The 26,280-nt window shown below is 35.6% G+C and overlaps 1 protein-coding gene across 1 annotated transcript; it reads right to left on the reverse strand.

Moving 5' to 3' along the window:
• Nucleotides 1-1,517: 1,517 nt before the first annotated feature.
• Nucleotides 1,518-26,260, reverse strand: LOC141648506 (uncharacterized). Its single transcript, XM_074457216.1, has 9 exons — nt 25,849-26,260; nt 5,744-5,818; nt 5,439-5,635; nt 4,812-5,384; nt 3,935-4,470; nt 3,259-3,808; nt 2,296-3,060; nt 1,702-2,210; nt 1,518-1,548 (listed from the first exon to the last, which is right to left on the reverse strand). Exons 1-9 carry the CDS (start codon nt 26,258-26,260, stop codon nt 1,518-1,520), a joined length of 3,648 nt encoding a protein of 1,215 aa, XP_074313317.1.
• Between the last annotated feature and the right edge of the window lie 20 nt (nt 26,261-26,280).

Here is a 26,280-nt window from a genome sequence, read left to right on the forward strand (position 1 = left end):
AGGTGGTGAATTTATTAAAGAGGCTTTTTGATTTATTTGCTTAATTAAGAAGATTTGCTAAGAGGTAGGTTAACTACTCAACTTTACTATATTGGTAATTGGAGAATTGTTGGAAGATGAATTATTGTTGAAATTGTTGTCTTGAGCACATCGTCGTAATTGTTGTCTTAAGCATATTGATATCATTGTTGTCTTATGATCATATTATTATTATCTTGTTGGTTGGATAGTTGTTGTTGATTGATTGTGAAAGAGATTGGCATTGAGAATGACATTGTTGGTGAGATTGTTTGGTCGGTCAGGCACTGGGATGTGTAAGTGCCGTGGTCCTGTACGTATGATGGTCGGTCATACATGGTGGCGTGAGGAGTGAGCCATGGACCTGAGCAGTACACCATGTGTGATGTCAAATTAGAATTCACCGTATGGTGCGTGTGTGTGGCACGGTCAAGCCGTGGGTGTGCGGTGTGTGTGTGTGTCGTGTGTGAGTCGTGCGTGTATGAGCACGATGCCCTTGGTTTGGTTCGTTGATTGTGTTGGAGGCTAACGTATTATCATTATTGTTATTGTTGTTTGGTTATCCTACTCAACCTCGTGGTTGACTGTGTATTCGTGAACACTTGTGATTAACCATAATGGGGAGCAGATTGATTTCAGGTTAGCTTGTGAGAACTGCTGGATGCTTAGAGGGGAGCTTTGGGACGAGATCACTCGAGTCTAGAGATCGCCTTATTAATATTCAGACACTATTTATTTTAATTCCGCTGCGAGTTGTTTAAGTACTCTATAATAATTATTTATCAAGTTGGATATTTGTAATAAACTCTTTTGAGGCACTTTAATAATATTTCGTCTTAAAGTACTTTTGTATTGTTTGTCATTTATACTTACTACCTCAGGCAACTGAGATGGTGACACCTTTATTTATTTGGAAATGTCTAGCTAAAGGCTCTTAAATAAATGGAGGTGTTACACAAATGCTTTATGGAAATTGTTTATAACAAAGGAAAGATTGCTTAACAAAATGTAAACTAATGAAAACTAAGAGAATTGTGTGCTTAGAGTATATGAAGGATGTAAAAAAGTGTAAAAAGATATCCCCGATCATAGACCATGGTAACCCCGATCGGGGACAGGCCAGGCCGATCGGAGTCGTGTGATTTCTGATTTATGGCCTTAATTCCTCGATTAATAAGCACAAGGTATCCTATGCTCTGTCATTAAGCTTGTTAATAACCCGAGTTAGAACATCATTTGGCATCCTAAGTTTGCAAGTTTGACTTGGTCTTTTGGACTTTGTTTTAGGTTTCTTTTCTTTTTTTTTGGTGAAATGTAAGTCTTCTCATTAAGCACAAACCAATGTTAGAAGTTACATCATAAGTTAAACCATATTACATCAAGAGGTGTTTAATCCATTCTCTATCACTAATCTTTTTGCCCTACCCAATCGCCTAATAATCGATTTTCATCGAGCTTTACATTGAGAGAACAGAATTGTAGGTCTCAAAATAACTCCTTCAATCCTTGCAGCATTTCGTTGTTGCCAAACTGCATAGTAGACACACATGAATACAGCTACACAGATAGACTTCATAACAGGCGACCACTTCCTCCTTCCTAGCCAGATGAGCCCATTCCCACGAGGAATTGGAATATTCAGCCAGTGTGCGGGGGAGTTCGAACTTCAAAGAACATACTTACAATGCTTTGGAACATATGAATGACTGTTTCCTTATCAAGCACCACAAATACATCGAGCTCATCCGGGCGATGCCAATCTTGTACAATCGATCTTTAGTATTAAGAGCATTCCTCATGAGCAGCCAGTTTAGGAAACAGTGCTTAGGTATAGCCCAGTTACTCCAAACTAGCTTAGCCCAACCTACTTTAGGTTCTTTATGACGAATCCATTGATAACCAGAATGAACATTATATCCATAAGGGTCAGCAAGAGAAGTTCCATTGATGTAACCCTTAGAGAGAGTATCCCTAGTCCTACAAATTGCCTTCCAATTACCACTTAAATGGGATTTAGGAAGATAGGTAGACCAGGGACTCCCTTTTAAGTATAGCTGGTGCACCAACTTCACCCAAGGACTGTCAGTCTTGCTATAAATCCACCAAACCAATTTACCTATGGTGGCTAAATTCCAATGAAAACTGTTCCTAATACCCAAGCCACCTTCAACTTTTGGGGTACAGATCTGATCCTAGCCAACCAGAGGCACTCTAACATAAGTACTCGTCCCATCCCACAAGTAGTTATGACAAATACTATCAATTTTTTTGCAGCACCCCTTTAGGAAGTAAGAAAATATTTGCCCAGTAGGAGTAAAGTGAAGTTAGGACAGACTGAACCAATATTAATCTTCCTGCATATGAACATTTCCTAGCTCCAAACATTCTGATCCTCTCAACAATTTCCTCCACTAACACCTGACACTCCTTCTTCCCCAGCTTGCCTGCAGTTATAGGAACACCAAGATACTTGAAGGGAAGCTGTCCTTCAACACAACCAGATTTAGCAATGATTTGATCCTTCACCCCTTTAGGATTCCCATTAAAGTAAATATTTGATTTACTCTTATTCATTTCCAGGCCTGATGCAGCAGAAAAAGAAGCAAAGGACCTTAAGAGTAGCATCACAGACTGTTGATCCCCTCTGGAAAACATAAGTAAATCATCTGCAAATATTAGATGATGCAGCTTCAGTTTCCCACAGAGGGAATGATATCTAAAATCCATTACTTTAGTGGTGAAGTTAAGTACCCTAGTAAGGTACTCCATAGCAATAGTGAACAAAAGAGGGGACAAAGGGTCCCCCTGCCTTAGCCCCTTCTTCCCATGGAAATGTCCAAATGTCTCACCATTTAACACCAAAGAGTAAGAAGCAGTGGAGACACACTCCATAATAAGGTGCTTGAAATGATCAGGGAAACAAAGTGCTTCCAACATATGCTTCAAAAATAACCAGTTCACTGAGTCATATGCCTTTTTAAGATCAACCTTGATCAAACAACGAGGGAACACAACAGCTCTATTGTAGAGTCTGATTACATCCTGGCAAACCAGAATGTTTTCAATAATATTTCGTCCTTTAATAAATCCCCCTTGAGTAGAGCTGATAATATGAGGGAGAACCTTGGTCAATCTGGAACAGAGTAACTTAGAAATTATCTTGTATATCACATTACAACAGGATATTGGTCTAAATTGAGTCACATTCTATGGCAAGTCCACTTTTGGAACAAGAGTGACCAGGGTGTGATTAATCTGCTTTAGTAATCTTCCATGAATGAAAAAGTCCTTCCCCACCTCACATAGCTCCTCTCCCACCACACTCCAGGCATCTTTAAAGAAGGCACTAGAGTACCCATCAAGGCCAGGAGCTTTATGGTTAGGGATTTGGAACAATGCCTCTTTAATTTCATCATTAGTTACAGGCATACTTAACCAAGCCCAGTGCTCCTCAGTGCAAATTGACCCTCTTTGTACAACTTTTGCATTAACAGCTTTCATAATCTGTGTCTCCCCCAACAGAGTTTGGTAAAAGGATAAGAAAGCTTGTTGAATTTGCCTAGGATCAGTAAGCCACATCCCCTGCTCAGTACCAATCCTCAGTACTTTGTTTCTAGCCTGTCTATTCTTCATATAACTATGAAAAACTTTAGAGTTATTGTCCCCTTCACTAATCCAAGTTGCCTTAGATTTCTGTAACAGAAAGCTGTCACAGGCCTTCTGAAGCTCCTGATAATCCTTAGCAGCTGCGATTTCAGTCCCAATCAAGTCTGGATTAGTAGGATCAGACCTGAGTTGAGACTGAATGAATTCTAAGTGCTTTCATGCTCTCATAGCATTGTTCTCCACATCAGCATAGAGCTCTCTATTCAGCTGCTTAAGAGGTTGCTTAAGTTGTTTAAGCTTTCTCACAAACCTAAACATGGGAGTGCCAGCAACTCTGCTCCCCCAAGCCTGAGTAACACAGGGAAGAAATTGTTCAGCAGCAGTCCACATATTGAAGTATTTGAAGCTTCCCTTCCTCTGCCCCATATCACACACTCTCTGAATGAGGCATGGAGTGTGATCAAAACATCCCTCCACATGAAAATGGGCATAAAACTCCTTCCTCTGATCAAGCCACTCATGATTAACAAGAGCTCTATCAAGCCTACTAAATACCGTGGTAGCAGCTTCTTGTTTGTTATTCCAAGTGAACAATGATCCAGTAGCTGGCATATCAACCATATGGCAGTAATCAATACATCTTTGAAAATCCTCCATTTCTTCCTCAGTGGTATTCCCTCTTAACAATTCACAAGGAGCCAAAACAGTATTAAAGTCCCCACAAATGAGCCAGGGACACTGAATTTTTCCACACATATCCTGAAGTCTACTCCATAAAACTTTCCTCTCATGCACACCATTAAAAGCATACACCATTGTAAGATAGAAGTAAGATCCAGTGGCCAGCTCATGCACAAGAACATGTATGAACTAAGCACTATATTCAATAAATTGTAGACTAAAAAGGTTAGGCTTCCATAATAACCATACCCTTCCACCTTTATGATAAGAAGAATTAGTAGAAAGGCACCATCCAGTACAAATATTAGAGCTAATTTTATTTAGAGATGAAGGCTTAACCTTCGTCTCAAGAAGGCCAAATAATCCAACTTGATGATGATGTAAGAACCATTTAATATATTTCTGCTTTGCTGGACTATTCAACCCCCTCACATTCCAAAAGCCTATCATTGTGACTCCCCCCCCCCCCTCCCTGGAGGGGGTATATGACCAGTCCTAATACCAACTTTAGGGGTAGCATTGTTGAGAGCATCCATGAAAGTATACTGTCCAAACATAGAAGCATTACTACCCTGGTCCAATAATTCTTGTCTACTTAATCTGATAATAGCTCTAGCAGGTGTGGCCAACTGACTATTCCCAGTACTGGTCCCTGGAACTCTAGGCGTAGAGACATAATGAGTGACAGTCCTTGAACTAGTGGACGCCCTATGCACAAGAGCCTTAGGAGAAGGAACTTTTGCCACAGGCACCTTAGGCATGGGTTTGGCCACTGGAACCTTTGGTTGCCACCTCTGAACAACCCTTTGCTTAGGCTTATGGATGGGTTTGGGTTTTTTACATGCATTATCAATGTGCCCTATGCCACCAAAAGCTTTACAAAGGATTGTAATCCATTCAAACTCAACATTAATAACAACCATTTTCCCTGCTTCATCTAGGAACTTAACCTCTTTCGGGGGTGGTTGATCAAAGGGTACATCAATCAACACTCTAGCATATCCAAGCCTCGTTCTAGCCTCTGTTGGTTCATCACTTTTAACATAGTCTCCAATTAAACCTGAAATTTTAGGAATACCCTGCCCCCAAAAATTTAAAGGCAGATTCAACAATCTAACCCATACATGGACTACCTTAACCTCAGATTTTGTTAAAGGATCCTGAGAATTCCAAGGACGAACAATCAATGGCTTATTCTCAAATAAAAAGTGACCATGTTGTAAGACAGCTTCCTGATCCTTTGAGTTCTTAAATCTAACAATAAAAACACCAGAAAGCAGGAAAGAAATTCTATCAACTTCATACTCATCCCAAATTCCGAAAATAAACTCTTCCACAACGTCCCAGGGAGGGTTAGCACCAAGTATGAAACAAATCACTGAATTCTTCCAAAAATACAACTCCTTTTGCACCTCAGATTCAGAGAATTATAACATACCTTCAGGTTCCTCAACTATGGTCGTCAGCTTCGGGGTTCCCTTCTTCCTTCCTTGAACAACCCATGCCTTTGTTTCTGAAGGTAAAAATAGATCTATATACTAACATATTCATATATGTTTTAAGCTAATTTGTCATAAAATTAATTGGTGATCTTATGCATGCAAACTATTAAACAATATAAAGAAGAAATCTTTATCTTACATTGGAATATTGGTTTATTAGGGCACAAGAGAGATCTCCTTCTCTCTTGTTCTTGTGCTTTCCTCAATGGATGAACAAAGATCCAAGTATAGGATCTCTCCCAAAGTTTAATACCCAAAGCACACTCTTAATAAAATTAATATTATGAATATACTAGTACAATATTAATTTTGTAGAAAAATTGACCCAAAAATATTTGGTTTTTATCTCCTAAAAGTGGTTAGGAGAAGGTGAGGAAGGAAGGAGAAATGTTTTTTATCTCTCTAAAATATTTTGATGAATGAATGAATTCTACAACCACTACATTTTGTGTATATTAGGTAAAATAAGAGGAAAAACCAAAGTGGTTTTTCCTCTCAAAAAACCGGGTGGAAGGGGGATTAGAGGGAGCCAATGCATGCAAGAGTTGGTCTTCACAATGACAACTAGGTGTGCATGGCTAGACAATTAGGGTAATCATTATGTTTACCACTCAAATAATAAACACAATATTATCCTAAATCCACCCTTAATTTCGGTACACTTAGATAATATGGACTCCATATTATCTTTGTCAAAATGTCAATTTGTCTTATGTCACATGTCATATGTTACATAAATTTGTTATGCATTTTTAACATATTAAAAATCAACGTACTAATAAAAATACGTCATATACAAAAATCGACTTAGTAATTCATAATTACTTGTACCAAAATATTTTACCAATTATAAATAACAATAATTTGTATTTATAATAATTCATTCAATTTCAATTGTTTCTTTAAACAATAATTTCATCTGAGTAATGAAACAATTCGATTACTCAGACCGTATCTCATTTAATCAAATTTCAATGAGACACGTAAATATTACTTCCAAAATCGTCCGTCAATTTTAAATAATCTAATTGACTCGTAACGTTATACGATCAAATAAATGATCAATTAAGAGTGTTGCCCTTTAGGTATGACCTAGAGGATCAACTGATCACCACCGTCGCACGATAGTAATGTCAAACTCTAGTCAGCCAATCATTACCGATATGTGTGGACCAGTTGACAGTAAAATATTACTTCCCAATTGTATTCTTTATAATGAGACTTAAACATGTGATCATCATGATCAACAGTTGTGATCGCATCATTGTCGGAGGACACATATTCCAACAATCTCCCACTTGTCCTCGACAAGTGTGCGTCACCAATTCTCTTGTCCTATTACTATCTCCCACTCAATGCAAGGTGTCTTCCAGGTCGTACTTGCAATTGATCATATCGAGAGTTGTTTCCTCGATCTGGAGAATAACTGATTGACCGGATTTATCCACCATGGATACATTCCGAGCGTGGCCACGCATTTCAAGTTCATTACTCCTCGAGTGGCCCTGAGATATTGTTATAACCCTGAATAGGGGTGGACAATTCCTATCGCACTCATTCCCTTCAACTAGCCACAGACATCATAACCCAAAATATGCCCATTTGACCCCATTTACGAAGGTCGTAGTAACATAAATCAAAGTTAATCTGAAACTGTGCCATCTTAGGCGAATAGTCTTTAGTCAAAAGAATCGACTCATTTGAATACTATAGTAGCTCTCGCCACGACCAGGCTATATTAATTTGCCAGAACTCTATAAGCGGTCATAAGGCCAGACAAAATGTTCCTAACAGTCCACCTATGTGATCGACTAGTCATTCTCATATGACTTTATGGCACTTGAACTTGCCATCAATCGCATCACACTCTAGTCACTTCGAGACGTCACCTCATGTAAGTAACTATGGGCAAATACAATGCTAATCCGTGTTCACTTAAACGGGGTTCAATTGTCTCTACAACCCGTTGGATGTAACAAAGTATAAGGTGAGTTAATAATAACTCAAACGACAAATGTCGACATCACACTCGGGAAGTCAATACAAGATTACAACCTTGTGATGCAAATCGTAAGTGTGTAAACACTTGTTGATTTCAATAGAAGTTTAACATGTTACGTGTCCATGTGTTCAAACTTCTTAATCGTATTATCCTTTACATTCATGTCATCACTCATAGCATGAACCTTACCAAGTACACATCAAGGTTCCCGACCTTGGTTTCGGTTCTTTATCTTGAAAGAACTTCCTTATTGATTATCACATAACGAACGAATTTGTGGTGAATGATATAACTTGTACTGATCAAGTGCTCCATCCACACACAATGCACTAGGTATATGTTTTGTAGAGTCTTGCAACAATTTGTCAAGATGATTAGTCTAGCACTTCTCACAAGTCCTAGCATATTAGGAAGGATTAGTTTTGAGCAACTTCTTATTCAACTAAGTATCTTTCCAAACTTTTTATTTCTCCTTTTATCTTGAAAGGCTTAGGATTCTCATAAATCCTTACATGTGCTCGGATTTTCATTAATATGTGCAACCTCTTGTCACATAACAGAGCATTCTATCAAACACCGAAATCGCTCATCGGATTCTACTCGAGAATTCATGACGTTTCTATTATGGCTTACCAATGAATCATCATGTTCTTATGCATATGATTCACCATTGGACATGTGCATGATTATTCTAATGGCGGAAACATTAGTTACTTATGATCATGAGATCAACCGTTCTTAGGTTCAATGAACGACCATGACTACTAATGGCAATTCCATTTTCATTTACATGAATAACCTATGTGTATGTTGATACGATGTGTATTTCTTAATACTAATCCAATATTTCTTGATGTAATTGGATTCATCATAGTCCATATTCATCCAGAATTGAAAACTCAAATACTTCTTTGTGAAAGAAGATAATAGCCCGTCATTCCTAATGAGTAATGAGTTGTAAACATTCAAAGGATGATAGCTCCCACTAAATTCCATGTCTTCACATGATAATTTCTAAACTCCCACTTAATTCCACATGTTTCGAAATTGATTACTCAATCAAAAACATTTCAAAATTGGAATGTATGTTGCTTTGCAAAGTTATTAAGATGAAGCCATATATGTTCCCATCATATCCTTTCAAAATTCCTATTTTGAAGAGGTCTCATCTTAACCTTATGGAAAGAGATTTTAATTTCTAATTCGTTCATGTCATAATGATACGTAGCAATGTCATTGTTTAAATATAAATAATATCTAATACACGTCCTTCAAAATATCCCTTTCAGAAGGAGGTTTAACCAATTCATTTTCATAATCTGGTTAAGTAATGACTTTTGCGAGGTTAAAAACTTAGCTATTGAAGATATCGGTATATCAATCCTTGCAACTAGTTTATTACTAGTATGTTACTTTGATTCATTTAGGCTCTTAAGTAAAGTTTGAAACTATTGGTCAAAATTTTATCATAAACTAGTCAATTAAGACTTTACATTAGTCATTCTTGTTCCAAAACTTTCTTTTGGTCTCCTCGTGTAGTTATCTTGAGAACATACTCTTATGATTACTTCACTTGGTCTCTTTAGTCATATAGAACTTACTTGAGACCATAGATCTCATCTATTGGGTATACTATATAAATAGATATACCTTCATTCAAATCATTCTACCTTGCGTAGATTTCATTTACACAAGTACACAAATTTATCTTGCCTCGTGTGTTTTATTCTCATTTTCTCCCACTCTATCTTTAGAATAAATACACTATAGATTCAAAGATAGCATATGAGACACAAATAATGAATTTGAAGTATAAGGAGAACTATCTCATAGGTTGACTAATAGTTTTAGATTTCGTAAGTGTACTTGGTGATTGACATTCCTTTAAATGAGTTCATAGACTCAAAATCACTTTGTAAATGATCATACACAAGCCTTAAGCATGTGGACATATAATGAATCCCGTCATTATATTTGTCTATTAGATCACTTTAAGTGAATAATCATATGTTTCTAAGAGCAAGCATTTAAATACGAATTTTAGAACAAAGGATAAAATGATAAAACGGGTGACTTGGGTTGCAAACCAAGCCACCATTATCCAAAATACAACCAATTATCCAAAATACCTTTCCATGTCGAACACGGAAACTTAAAGGTTCTAAAATCCAAAACATGAATAAAATAAGACAATAAAAAGCAAAGCTCCATGAAAGTTATTCCTAGCTTCTTGATGGTTTTTCATGCTTGCTTTTCTTTTCCCTTGTCTTTGCTTGGTGGAGGCCCTATTTACAATAAAAAGGGAGATACATTATCACAACTTTGTATCACAATACCATAGTTGAATTAGAAACATAAAAGAAAGGATAGTCATTTACCTACTGGAGTGATCTTTCCAGCCTTAATATCAACAAGGTATTTGGAACAATTTCTTTTCCAATGTCCAATACCATTACAATAATGGCATTTATCAAGAGGACCCTTCTTGATTTTTGAAGTGCTAGCTTCATTAGTCTTAGTCTTGGTGAAAGTGGGAGCTTGTTTCTTACCCTTCCTCCCATTCTTCTTGAACTTCCCCTTGCTCTTAGTGCTTATGTTAAGCACATCCTTTGGTGGGTTCACATTTAACCCCATGTCCCTCTCGGCTTACACAAGTAACTTGCGCAATTCTTCAAGAGACACATCCTTTTCTTGCATGTTAAAATTCACCCGGAACTGAACATACGCTTTGACTTTTGATAAGGAGTGTAGAATCCTATCTACAATGAGTTCTTTGGGGATTTCTGAAGGAAATGTAGATTCATATACATACTAACATACTCATATATGTCGAAATTAATTTGTCATAAAATTAAATGTGGATTTTATGCATGCAAACAATATAATAAAAGAGAAGAAATCATATCCTTACATTGAAATTTCGGTTCAAATGGGCACAAAAGAAATCTCCTTTTCTTTTGTTCTTGAGCTTTCCTTAATGGAAGAACAATATCCAAGTGTAGGATCTCTCCTTAGGAATAATACCTAAAGCTAACTCTTAATCTAATTAATATTATTTGAGCTAGTATAATATTAATCTTAGTGAAAAATTGAACCAAAATTGTTTGGTTTTTACTCTCTAAAACCGGTTAGAGGAGAGGGATTTTAGAGGTTTTTCTCTTTCTAAAAATATTTTGAAGTAAATGAATGAATATCTACAATCTTGCATGTAGTGTATATTCAAAAATAAAAGACAAAACTCTTTTTCTTTTCTTTTGTGAACCGTGTAAGAGGAGAGGAGAGGGGAAGAAAAAGACCCAATGCATGCATTAGTTTGCCTTCACAAGGTAAATAGGGTTGCATGGCTACTCTCCTATTTTAATCATTATGTTTACCACTAATTGTAAACACAATATTAATCCTAATCCTCCTCCAAATTTTCGGCACATGTATAATATGGATTCCATATTATTTTTGTCAATTGTCAATATGTCACATGTTACATGTCACATAAATTTGTTATGTATTTTTAACATATTAAAAATCAACGTATTATCAAAAATATGTCACATACAAAAAATCGACTTAGTAATATCATAATTACTTGTACCAAAATTTTACCAATTTATAAATCGCATTTATAATGATTCATTCAAATCCAATCGTTTCTTTAAACAATAATTTCATCCGAGTAATAATACAATTCGATTACTCAGACCGTATCTCATTTAATCACATTTCAATTTGATACGTAAATTTTACTTCCAAAATCGTCCGTCAATTTTTCAAGTAATTTAATTAACTCGTAACATTATACGATTAATTAAATGATCAATTAAGAGTATTGCCCTATAGGTATGACCTAGGGGGTCAATCGATCACCACCGTCACACGGCGACGTAATGTCAAACTCTAGTCACCAATCATTACCGATATATGTTGACCATTGACAAGTAAAATACTTCCCAATTGTATTCTTTAAAATGAGATTTAATAATGATATTTAAATCATATGATCGCACTATTGTTGAGGACACATTTCCCAACAATCTCCCACTTGTCCTCGACAAGTGTGCGTCACCAATTCTCTTGTCCTATTACTATCTCCCACTCAATGCAAGGTGTCTTTCAGGTCGTACTTGCAAGTGATCATATCGAGAGTGGTTTCCTCGATCTGGAGAATAACTGATTGACCGGACTTATCTATCATAGATACTTTCCGAGCGTGGCCACGCATTTCCAGTTCATTACTCCTCGAGTGGCCCTGAGATATTGTTATAACCCTGACTAGGGGTGGACAATTCCTTTCGCACTCATTCCCTTCGACTAGCCACAGCCATCATAACCCAAAATGTGCCCATTTGACCCCATTTACGAAGGTCGTAGTAACACAAATCAAAGTTAATCTGAAACTGTGCCATCTTAGGCGAATAGTCTTTAGTCAAAAGAATCGACTCATTCGAATACTATAGTAGCTCTCGCCACGACCAGGCTATATAAATTTGCCAGAACTCTATAAGCGGTCATAAGGCCCGACAAAATATTCCTAACAGTCTGCCTATGTGATCGACTAGTCATCTCATATGACTCTATGGCACTTGAACTTGCCATCAATCGCCTCACACTCTAGTCACTTCGAGACGTCACCTCATACAAGCGACCATGGGCAAATACTATGTTAATCCGTGTTCACTTTAACGGGGTTCAATTGTCTCTACAACCCGTTTGGATGTAACAAAGTATAAATTAAAGATAAAAGACAAATGTGATTATGAACATGAACAAAAACAACACTTTTATTTCATTTCAAAATCTAACAAAAACTTGGTACACGTTTAAGTCCCATGGACGTAACATGCCCATCATGCTTAGCCTGCGATAAAGGCTTGGTGAGCGGATCGGCTATGTTGTCATCCGTCCCAACCTTACAAATCGCAATTTCCTTTCTTTCAATGAAATCTCTTATTACAAGATACTTTCTAAGTACATGTCTAGATCTATTACTAGACTTTGGCTCCTTAGCTTGGAAGATCGTCCCACTATTATCACAATAGAGAGTGATGGGATCATTGGCAGTAGGTACTACTTTTAGACCTTCCGTGAATTGCTTGATCCACATAGCTTCCTTGGCGAGCTTCGATGCTTGCTATGTACTCACCTCCGTTGTCGAATCCGCGATTCTGACTTCCTTGAAGCTTCTCCAGCTTACGGCACCACCATTGAGCATGAAAACAAAACCAGCTTGTGATTTCATGTCATCTCTATCTGTTTGAAAACTTGAGTCCGTGTATCCATTAACACGCAATTTAGTGTCTCCTCCAAACACAAGGATAGAATCCTTAGTTCTTCTCAAGTACTTAAGGATGTTCTTGACAGTAATCCAGTGACTCTCACCTGGATTTCCTTGATATCTACTCGTCATGCTCAAGGCATACGAGACATCAGGGCGTGTGCATATCATGGCATACATGATTGATCCAACAGCGGAAGCATAAGGGATCAACTTCATGCGTTCAACATCATGGGGTTCGGAGGGACATTGAGTCTTGCTCAATATCGTCCCGGTTACCATAGGTACCAAACCCCTTTTGGATTTGTCCATGCTGAACCGTCGTAGAATCTTATCGACATAAGACTCTTGACTTAGTGCCAATATCCTCTTGGATCTATCTCTATAGATCCGGATACCTAATATGCGTTGTGCCTCTCCTAAATCCTTAATTTGGAAGTGGTTACCTAACCACTTCTTAACAGAAGACAACATTGGAATATCATTTCCAATGAGTAGTATGTCATCGACATACAAAATTAGGAACACAACATTGCTCCCACTAAATTTCATGTATAAACATGGTTCCTCAATATTTCGAGTGAAACCATTTTCCTTTATAACTTGATTGAATCGATGATTCCAACTTTTAGATGCTTGCTTAAGACCATAAATGGATCTCTTAAGCTTGCACACTTTGTTAGGATTTTTAGAATCAACAAAACCTTCGGGTTGTATCATGTACACCTCCTCTTCTAAATGCCCATTTAGAAAAGCGGTTTTGACATCCATTTGCCATATTTCATAATCATAAAATGCGGCGATCGCTAACAAAATCCGTATGGATCTTAGCATGGCTACGGGGGCGAAGGTCTCATCATAATGGAGACCTTGGACTTGGGTAAATCCCTTTGCCACTAGCCTAGCCTTATAGACATCGTCATGTCCTTCTATGCCATTTTTGATCTTGAATATCCATTTGCATTGGAGGGGTCTTGCCCCTTTAGGCAAATCTACCAAGTCCCAAACTTGGTTTTCATGCATAGAATCCATTTCGGACTTCATGGCTTCATGCCATAAGGACAAATTTGGACTAGAGATTGCGGCCTTGTAGGTGGCGGGCTCGTCACTTTCTATAAGCAACACATCGAGTGTTCCATCTTCCTCGATAAGTCCCACATATCGATCGGGATGGCGAATTACTCGACCCGTCCTTCTTAGTGGAGGAGGTACAACCGCGTTAGACGACGAAGGAACATCTTCTTGCGTCTCTACCTCGGTTTGTGGCTCTTGAACTTCATCAAGTTCAAAATTTCTCCCATTCTGTCTCTTAGAAATAAACTGGCTTTCTAAGAAGACAGCCTCGGAAGACACAAACACTTTGTTATCTTGAGGTTTGTAGAAGTAGTAACCTCGAGAGGTCAAAGGATAACCTACAAAGATGCATTTTTCGGATCTTGGGGCAAGCTTATTGTCGGGTTTAGCCTTGACGTAAGCATCACATCCCCAAATTTTCATATAGGATAGATTAGGAACTCTTCCTTTCCATGTCTCAAATGGAGTCTTTTCGGTGGCTTTAGTGGGACTATTATTTAAAGATAGAATTGCGTTTGGATTGCAAATCCCCAAAACGAGTTCGGTAACTCGGTTTGACTCATCATGGATCGAACCATATCAAGTAGGGTTCGATTTCTCCTTCGGCAACACCATTCAGTTGTGGCGTTCTGGGGGAGAAGTTGTGATATAATACCACAACCTTTCAAGTGTGAATCAAATTCATGACTAAGGTATTCACCACCACGATCGGATCGTAGTGCCTTAATCCTTTTGTTCAATTGGTTCTCTACTTCGTTTTGGAATTCCTTGAATTTCTCAAATGCTTCACTCTTGTGTTTCATTAAATAGATATACCCATATCTACTCAAGTCATCGGTGAAGGTTATAAAGTAGTCATAATTACCACGAGCGGTGATACTCATTGGTCCGCATACATCGGTGTGTATGAGTCCCAATAGCTCACTAGCTCGTGTCCCTTTACCACTAAAAGGATTACGAGTCATTTTGCCAAGTAGGCAATATTCGCATGTACCAAATGATTGATAATCAAATGGTGTAATCACATTAGTTGAAATTAATCTTTTGATGCGATTCTCGTTTATGTGACCTAATCGACAATGCCAAATGAACGCTTCACTTGGGTCACTTGATTTGAGTTTCTTTGATTGAATGTTATAAATATCATTCGTTGGATTTAAGGTCTCTAAAATGTAAATGCCATTAATGGAAGAAGCTTGGCCAATAACCAAATCATTCCTAGAAATAGTACAACGATTGTTCTTAATGACAAAACAAAAACCGTCCATGTCTAGCATGGCGATTGAAATAATGTTTTTAGAGAGTGTAGGTACATAAAAACAATTATGCAAATACAACTCAAATCCATTTGGCAAAGCTAAAACATAAGTTCCCTTGGATTCGGCCGCTACCCGAGCTCCATTTCCAAGGCGTAGATCCACATCTCCCTTGCTAAGCCTCTCCACATCTCTTAAACCCTGTAAATGATTACAAAGGTGAGAACCACAACCGGTATCTAGTACCCATGTCGTAGTGGAAGTATAATTTATATCAATAACATAAATTTCTTTAGGAATTGTACCTTTTGGAGCAATGAGTCCTTCCCTTATATTTCGCAAATACATGGGACAATTCCTAAGCCAATGTCCCATGCCATAGCAATAATGGCACTCATCATTAACTTGCTTGAAGTTTTTGATTTTCTTTCCTTTCTTCTTGAACCTCTTGCCCTTTGAAGCAAGAACTTGATTGCTAGAGCTCCCACTAGCTTTGGCATCTTTATCTTCCAGAGACAAAGACCCTATAGATTGTATGAGGTAGTCTTCCTGAGACGGACTCACACGAGGTCTAGTAGTTGTGGGTGGTTTAGAAGAAGTGATGAAGTTGAGGTTTCCATCCGAACCTATCCCAAAATGAAGTTCTCTAGTTGTATCGAATTTGTTGTTGGAGCAAACGTCGTCAAGAACATTGTGATATGACTCAATGGTTATAGGTGCGGTAGCATTTGATGGATTCATTGTAAAAAACTACAAATATGGAGGAAAAGGAAATATTAACATTTGTCTTTTTAAATCATACTTGTAAATTAGCAAGATATGAACATTTATATAGTGACCTCTACCCAACTATAATAAATGATTCCAAGACCCAAATTCATATCAACTTAGGCACGGGGTAGCCGATGAAACCCTCATCAATATAACTCGGTGGATTAACCTTTTAATCGATTCTACTTTTAGAACTCTTGGTCGATAAAATTACTCTAATATTTATCTATAGCCCAAAACACATCAACAAGGGCACGGGGTAGCCGATGAAACCCTTATCAATTACTTTTGTTGAGTTCAATCCAAATTTCGAATAAATGTGTCCATTGTCCAAACTCACATTAACTTAGGCACGGGGTAGCCGATGAAACCCTCATCAACATGAATTTGGTGGATTAGACATTTATCACCCACTTCCCCTACGTAACAAGGTTTGTACCCCGGGGTAGCCGAGTGCACTCCCTCGCGAAATAGGTTTTCATGGTTTCTACTATTTGGTAAGGCTATGTCTCAATTAATTGTTTTAGCGAGAGGTCAAGTCAATTTATTATCTATCACGTTTTAAGTGAACTAAAGCGGTGAACTACGATAATTTTAATTGACACGGTCGATAAACTCGATAAAATAAGGATGCATATTTTAGTTATGGCGATTTAGCAATGCATGTGACATAAAATAAAATGCAAGCATAAAGATAAATAAATCCTAGTATGGCCTTTCCTAAAATAGAAAAACTTATTTAACTATTACATATTCGGAAACCAACTCCATTGGTCCCTTGAACTTCGGTTGTGGCACGCATCTCGAGGTAACACCGTCTTTATGTATCGCCATTCTTGAAGAAATCCGTCTTTGGGTACTCCGGAATGAATAAAATTACATAATCAATTACATAATTTCCTATTATACATTTGTAACTAAAATAAAATAAATCTATTAAATTACAAAACGGTGATACGAGATCACCATAAAAATTACAACCGAATCGATATTCCCATACATTTCGGGAAATACCAATTAAAATCTAAGGCCATACTAAGTAAAATTACATAATTCAAAAATTACATAAATTAAAATTATGACAATCATAAAGAAAATGCAGCATTATAATATGTATGAACATGCTCAATTTTATGCTAAATCGCCTTTAATTAGCCAATATCGTATATTACTCGGTTTTTACGGATTTGCGTGATTTCAACATTTTATAATCACAAAAATACATAAACTCATATTTATGCATACGTTAATTACCCTAACCTCTTATGACTCAAAATTTAGTCTTCACTAATAATTTGACCATAATTAACCAATATTTTATAAAATTGTTCATAAATGGTCCAAAATTACAAAAATAAGCTATTAAACTTCAAATAAATCACAAAATTTCAAATAAATTTGAAATTTGAAATTTAAACTCATGAAAATTCTGGAAAAATTCCATGACACTCATAATGTTCAAAATTTTAGGTTAAAAATTTCGAAATTTTTCCGGAAAAACAATGTTGCGGTTTATCGATTTTTAATAAAATAATCATAAAAACACGGAAAAAAATATTCTCACTAACTTTTCAATTTTAGATCTGAAAAAAATAATAAAATGCAACATTATACGTTTTTCCTAAGTCATAGATTATGTTTTATTAATTTTTCACTAATAATGTCACTATTTATGCTATTTTTCTTGAAAAATTCATAAATCATGCAAAAAGACTTCTTTATAGCCAATTATTTTACACACATCTTGTAAAATTGCATGTGACAACATATTAATTTTCTATGACCAGATTCGAAATTTAACTCATATTAACCTATTTTTCACTTAAATCCGAATTTAATAATGAGAAATTCATATTTCGAGCATAACAAGTCCAAAAATTATGAAAATTTACAGGTTATCTCAAAATAATATATGTAACAACATATCCAAAAACCAACTGAAAATTCGAAGTATAGCTAATTTTAGACCAAAAATGACATTTTTACTCATAAAATCCCATTTAAATGTCATTATAGTGAAATATGAACAATAAAAATCCAAAAAATTAACCAAAATATCCTAAAACATTTTAGGACCAGAAATATTAACATGCATGGATTAATTTCGTGATATCTCATAATAACACTAATTTTACAAGTTTTATTTGTTATTCTTATAACTCGGAAAAACTTTTAACCAATTTGCATGCAAACAACCGTGGCTCTTGATACCGATTGAAGGAAATGTAGATTCATATACATACTAACATACTCATATATGTCGAAATTAATTTGTCATAAAATTAAATGTGGATTTTATGCATGCAAACAATATAATAAAAGAGAAGAAATCATATCCTTACATTGAAATTTCGGTTCAAATGGGCACAAAAGAAATCTCCTTTTCTTTTGTTCTTGAGCTTTCCTTAATGGAAGAACAAGATCCAAGTGTAGGATCTCTCCTTAGGACTAATACCCAAAGCTAACTCTTAATCTAATTAATATTATTTGAGCTAGTATAATATTAATCTTAGTGAAAAATTGAACCAAAATTGTTTGGTTTTTACTCTCTAAAACCGGTTAGAGGAGAGGGATTTTAGAGGTTTTTCTCTTTCTAAAAATATTTTGAAGTAAATGAATGAATATCTACAATCTTGCATGTAGTGTATATTCAAAAATAAAAGACAAAACTCTTTTTCTTTTCTTTTGTGAACCGTGTAAGAGGAGAGGAGAGGGGAAGAAAAAGACCCAATGCATGCATTAGTTTGCCTTCACAAGGTAAATAGGGTTGCATGGCTACTCTCCTATTTTAATCATTATGTTTACCACTAATTGTAAACACAATATTAATCCTAATCCTCCTCCAAATTTTCGGCACATGTATAATATGGATTCCATATTATTTTTGTCAATTGTCAATATGTCACATGTTACATGTCACATAAATTTGTTATGTATTTTTAACATATTAAAAATCAACGTATTATCAAAAATACGTCACATACAAAAAATCGACTTAGTAATATCATAAGTACTTGTACCAAAATTTTACCAATTTATAAATCGCATTTATAATGATTCATTCAAATCCAATCGTTTCTTTAAACAATAATTTCATCCGAGTAATAATACAATTCGATTACTCAGACCGTATCTCATTTAATCACATTTCAATTTGATACGTAAATTTTACTTCCAAAATCGTCCGTCAATTTTTCAAGTAATTTAATTAACTCGTAACATTATACGATTAATTAAATGATCAATTAAGAGTATTGCCCTATAGGTATGACCTAGGGGGTCAACTGATCACCACCGTCACATGACAGTAATGTCAAACTCTAGTCAGCCAATCATTACCGATATATGTTGACCAGTTGACAGTAAAAATACTTCCCAATTGTATTCTTTAAAATGAGATTTAATAATGATATTTAAATCATATGATCGCACTATTGTTGAGGACACATTTCCCAACAATTTCAACCTTTTGAATCTTCAAGGTCTCGACTAGCTCCATAAGTTTGAGCACATGAGGGCTAACCTTTTGCCCCTCTTTGAAGTCGAGATCAATGAATGCCGCGGCCGCCTCATATTGGACGATCCGCGGAGTTTGTGAAAACATTGTCACAAGCTTGGAGTAAATCTCATTAGCGGTGCCCATTTTAAAGGCTCTCCTTTGGAGATCCGCTTCCATCGCAAATATCAACACGTTTTTCATTGTGGCGGACTCCTTATGGTAAGCCTCATATGCTTCCCTAGTAGCGGCGGTCGACCTAGTATTAGGTTCGGGTGGAGAGGCCTCGGTTAGGTAACGAAGCTTGTCGTCACCTTGGGCGACTAATTTGAGTTGGGCATCCCAATCGGAGAAATTTGACCCATTCTTTTCAAGTTTACATCGATCCATGAAGGATCGGAGCCATGATGAATTAGCGAGAGGCGTGGCGTTAGGGGTTGGTGTTGCCATTTGTTATGAGAAAAGAAGTGGTCTACAAAACAAAATAGAAGGAGTAAAACAAATGTCGTTTTAATAATAATACTCGTAAAAATTTATAATTTAAACAAGTTATATGCATTTTTCTAGTGACCTCTACCCAACTAGATAAATGATTCCAAGACCCAAATTCATATTAACTTGGGCACGGTGTGGCCGATAAAACCCTTATCAATATAACTCGGTGGATTAACGCTTTAATCGATTCTACTTTTAGAACTCTTGGTCGATAATATTACATTAACATTTATCTTTAGCCCAAAACACATTCAACAAGGGCACGGTGTGGCCAATAAAACCCTTATCGAAAAACTTTTGTTGAGTTCAATCCAAACTTCGAATAAATGTGTCCATGATCCAAACCCACATTAACTTGGGCACGGTGTGGCCGATAAAACCCTCATCAACATGAATTCGGTGGATAGACAATTATCACCCACTTCCCCTACGTAACAAGGTTTGTACCCCGGTGTGGCCGAGTGCACTCCCTCACGAAATAGGTTTTCATGGTTTCTACTATTTGGTAAGGCTATGTCTCAATTTATTATTTTAGCGAGAGGTCATGTTAATTTATTATCTATAACGTTTTAAGTGAACTAAAGCGGTGAACTACGATAATTTTAATTGACACGGTCGATAAACTCGATAAAATGACAATGCATGTTTTAGTTATGGCGATTTAGCGATGCATGCGACATATAAATAAAATAGAAACATAAAATAAATCCTAGTATGGCCTTCCTAAAATAGAAAAACTATTTAACTATTACATATTCGGAAACCAACTCCATTGGTCCTTTGAACTTCGGTTGTGGCACGCATCTCGAGGTAACACAGTCTTTATGTATCACCATCTTGAAGAAATCCGTCTTTGGGAACTCCGAAATAAATAAAATTACATAACAAATAACATAATTTCCTATTATACATTTGTAACTAAAATAAAATAAATCTATTAAATTACAAAACGGTGATACGAGATCACAATAAAGTACAACCGAATCGATATTCCCATACATTTCGGGTAATACCAATTAAAAAACTAAGGCCATACTAAGTAAAAATTACATAATTCAAAATTACATAAATAAAATTATGACAATCATAAAGAAAATGCAGCATTATAATATGTATGAACATGCCCAATTTTATGCTAAATCGCCTTTAAATAGCCAATATCGTATATTACTCGGTTTTTTTCTTGTTTGCGTGATTCAACATTTTATAATCACAAAAATTACATAAATTCATATTTATGCATAAGTTAATTACCCTAACCTCTTAGGACTCAAAATTTAGTCTTCACTAATTATTTGACCATAATTAACTCATATTTCTAAAATTTGTTCATTAATGGACCTAAAATTATAAAAATAAGCTATAAACTTCAAATAAATTCAAAATTCAAAATTTAAACTCATGAACATTCTAGAAAAATACCATGACACTCATAATGTTCAAAAACTTAGGTTAAAAATTTCGAAATTTATCCGGAAAAACAATGTTGCGGTTTATCGGTTTTAACAAAATAATCATAAAAACATAAGAAAAATTATATTCATCAACTTTTCAATTTTAGATCTGAAAAGGATAATAAAATGCAACATGTGATGTTTTTCCTTAGTCATGGACTATGTTTTATTAATATTTTACTAATTAAGTCACTATTTATGCTATTTTTCTTCAAAAACTCATAAATCATGCATAAAGACTTCAATATAGCCTATTATTTTACAAACATCTTGTAAAATTGCATGTGACAACATACTAAATTTCTATGACCAGATTCGAAATTTATCTCATATTAACCTATTTTTCACTTAAATCCGATTTTAATAATGAAAAATCCATTTTTCGAGCATAAGAAGTCCAAAAATTATGAAAATTTACAGTTCATCTCAAAATAATATATGTGACAACATATCCAAAAATCACTGCAAAATTCGAAGCTTAGCTAATTTTAGCCCGAAAATGACATTTTATTCATAAAATCATATTTTTAATGCCATTATTATATAATATGAAAAATAAAAATCCATAAATTAACCAAAATATCCTAAAAACATTTTAGGACCAGAAATTTTAACATGCATAATGATTTTCGTGATATATCATAATAACACAAATTTAACAAGTTTTATATGTTAATCGTATAACTCGGAAAAACTTTTAAATGATTTGCATGCAAACAACCATGGCTCTTGATACCGATTGAAGGAAAAAATAGATCTATATACTAACATATTCATATATGTTTTAAGCTAATTTGTCATAAAATTAATTGGTGATCTTATGCATGCAAACTATTAAACAATATAAAGAAGAAATCTTTATCTTACATTGGAATATTGGTTTATTAGGGCACAAGAGAGATCTCCTTCTCTCTTGTTCTTGTGCTTTCCTCAATGGATGAACAAAGATCCAAGTATAGGATCTCTCCCAAAGTTTAATACCCAAAGCACACTCTTAATAAAATTAATATTATGAATACTAGTACAATATTAATTTTGTAGAAAAATTGACCCAAAAATATTTGGTTTTTATCTCCTAAAAGTGGTTAGGAGAAGGTGCGGAAGGAAGGAGAAATGTTTTTTTATCTCTCTAAAATATTTTGATGAATGAATGAATTCTACAACCACTACATTTTGTGTATATTAGGTAAAATAAGAGGAAAAACCAAAGTGGTTTTTCCTCTCAAAAAACCGGGTGGAAGGGGGATTAGAGGGAGCCAATGCATGCAAGAGTTGGTTTTCACAATGACAACTAGGTGTGCATGGCTAGACAATTAGGGTAATCATTATGTTTACCACTCAAATAATAAACACAATATTATCCTAAATCCACCCTTAATTTCGGTACACTTAGATAATATGGACTCCATATTATCTTTGTCAAAATGTCAATTTGTTTTATGTCACATGTCATATGTTACATAAATTTGTTATGCATTTTTAACATATTAAAAATCAACGTACTAATAAAAATACGTCATATACAAAAATCGACTTTGTAATTCATAATTACTTGTACCAAAATATTTTACAAATTATAAATCACAATAATTTGTATTTATAATAATTCATTCAATTTCAATTGTTTCTTTAAACAATAATTTCATCTGAGTAATGAAACAATTCGATTACTCAGACCGTATCTCATTTAATCAAATTTCAATGAGACACGTAAATATTACTTCCAAAATCATCCGTCAATTTTAAATAATTTAATTGACTCGTAACGTTATACGATCAATTAAATGATCAATTAAGAGTGTTGCCCTTTAGGTATGACCTAGGGGATCAACTGATCACCACCATCGCACGACAGTAATGTCAAACTCTAGTCAGCCAATCATTACCGATATGTGTGGACCAGTTGACAGTAAAATATTACTTCCCAATTGTATTCTTTATAATGAGACTTAAACATGTGATCCTCATGATCAAAAGTTGTGATCGCATCATTGTCGGAGGACACATATTCCAACAGTTTCTTCATCAGCGATAAGGTCATCAAGGTCCAACGGTTCAATTTCAACTGGATTTGAAGCAAGTTTAACTACTGAAGAAGATCCTAGAACTGAGAAATCCAAAGAATTAAGACGCTTTTTATTGCAATTTTTTTGACTTTTTATGATTGAAGATGATGAAGGTTTGAGCGCCGTCATTGTTGAAAGTTAGGTTACGGAATTTTATGCAGATATTGCTATTTTTTGAAAAATCCTCTCATTTCTCTCTCTATCACTATCCTGACACATTGTATGTTGATAAAATTTTGGGCTTCTTTTCATTTCTTTACTTGTATCAACCCATGCTCATTTCTTCATGCTCGGGATTTTTTTGCTCAAAACGCCCTTCCATTTGCATGTCTTGTTAAATTTAGCCTAGTGAACTTTAGTGCTTTCTCTTTTGGCAGGAAAAAGCTACAAATGCTTCATTTCCTACAAAATACACTAAAAACAAGCAAAGACACTAGAACACGGAATTAGCTCACAAATACACTAATAAAAGTGTGATCTTTAATCAAAACCGAGCTAAAATAAGGGGTAAAATCATATATAGAATGGACACATCAAACTCTCCCAAGCTAAACCCTTGCTTACCCTCAAGCAAGCAAACATATCCCATCAATTGCATACTTCCAAAACAAGCTATAAGCATCATGATTCAAAACCCGAAACAACATGGGCATAAGGATAATGCAAAAACAAGGATGAGATTTACGTGGCGGCGTAGCATGAATGACTTCAAATGAACTTTTTTGGCCGTTGCATGCTCTTTTTGACTTTGGACTCTCACGATTCACTCAATACTCATTATATGTGAAAGAATTTTTATGTGAGTAGCACTCACCTATCCTCGACTCATGAGAGTGTGCCCGCAATCTAATATGGTACTCATTTCAAATCACAAGCCAAAAACAATCAAAATGCAAGCATATAAAAGAAGCCAATGGGTAAGAAGAAGGCAATATGTAATGGGTAAGAAAGGGGGACATATGAATTATGGTATGTGGAGCTAACTCAAGCTAGCAACAACCAAATGTAAGGATGCTCAATCCCAAAAGTAAACCCAATATTTCAATACAAATCACAAGAATACTCTCCAAATATTCAATGAATAAAACATGAGAGTTTCTTAATCCATCTTCTTCTTTTTTTCAATTCAAATCATGCTTTTTTTTTTCATTCTTCCATTCTCTTTCAAATCATTTTTTCTTTCTTTCTTTCATCATTTTTTTTTCACTCTTTTTTTTGCAACTTTCTTTTTCACTTCTTTGTTTCATAAATCAATTCCGGAAAATAGCAATTCCGGCATAACCAAACTCACAAAGACTAAAAATTAAGCATATCCCAAATGAGCACCCTAACACCAATGACATAGCTACTAGCTTAACAAGGTAGGAAAGTATAGAATGTAGCTAGATAAATATAAATATGTGTAAGAAGGGGCTAGAAATGGGCAACAATGTCAATGTGAAGGGCTTGAAATGTAAGCATATTATGAAAATAATGCTCATAAAAGAGGAAATAAAAACCATACTTGTGCATTTTTGATATAACACACACCATAAGGAGACCTACACTCACCTAAGTGAGACCGGAAAAACATGTACCGGTCCAAGGAGGCTCTACCTTACCATTTTTTGGCTTGCCAAAGTCAATATCAAGCCTAATTGGCTCAATTTTCATCATCCACCTACTATGTAAAGACATTCCCATGAAGCAATTATCCCATCAAATAATAAAGAATCATTAGCTAATAAGCTATTATTAGGATAAGCAAGAGGGCATAAACACATTTTTAATGACAAAAGTAAGCTAAATGAAGCATAAGAAGCAATGCAAAAAGCAACACAATTTTCTCAAATTTTCAGATTTTTTACTATGCAAGATACACTAAAATGCAAATGCAATCTCCCTCTCCCCCCCCCCCCCCCCCCTCCCCCCCTAAACACAACATTGTCCTCAATGTGCCAACATTTAAAGCATCCAATCGAACCATAAAAACGGATCAAAGCACATAAACAAGTAATACAAGTTGTTATATCTAATGGGTTGTGGGAAATAAAACTAAAATGCATAGGAAAGCGTACTTACTAGACTAGCTAGGCTCCCCCAAGCTAGTATGTATACGGGGGACTCTTCCAATCATCATCAATTCAAGAAAAGGGCCAAAAATTAAAGCCCTTCCTACCTTTTGGTGCTTGACCTCCACTGGATCCCGATGCACCATCTTGGTGACCACTACAACTTGGTTCACCACTTTGGAAAGGAGTCACATACTCACCAATATTTCTTCCACTACCTAGTCCTCCTCCATAGCTACCATAGCCTCCATAACCACCATATCCTCCATAGCTACCATTAAAAGCTTCCACTCCATAATCCGAACCACAATAATCCGCACCGGGACCATAAGTACCTGCATTATAACCAGAAGAAGAAGAAGGGAACCCACCCGAGGGATAGTTGTAGAATGATGGGTGAGGGCCCTCAGGTTGGATAACCCCTCGCCTAACAAAGTGATCATAAATGGGGTATAAGGCAAGTCTTTGGTCATCAAGAATGTCATTCACATTAAGGCTAAGGTCTCTCATCATATCCATCATGTCAATGCTAGAGGTAG

Source organism: Silene latifolia, chromosome 1, assembly GCF_048544455.1.
Source record: "Silene latifolia isolate original U9 population chromosome 1, ASM4854445v1, whole genome shotgun sequence".
NCBI classification, from domain to species: Eukaryota; Viridiplantae; Streptophyta; class Magnoliopsida; order Caryophyllales; family Caryophyllaceae; genus Silene; species Silene latifolia.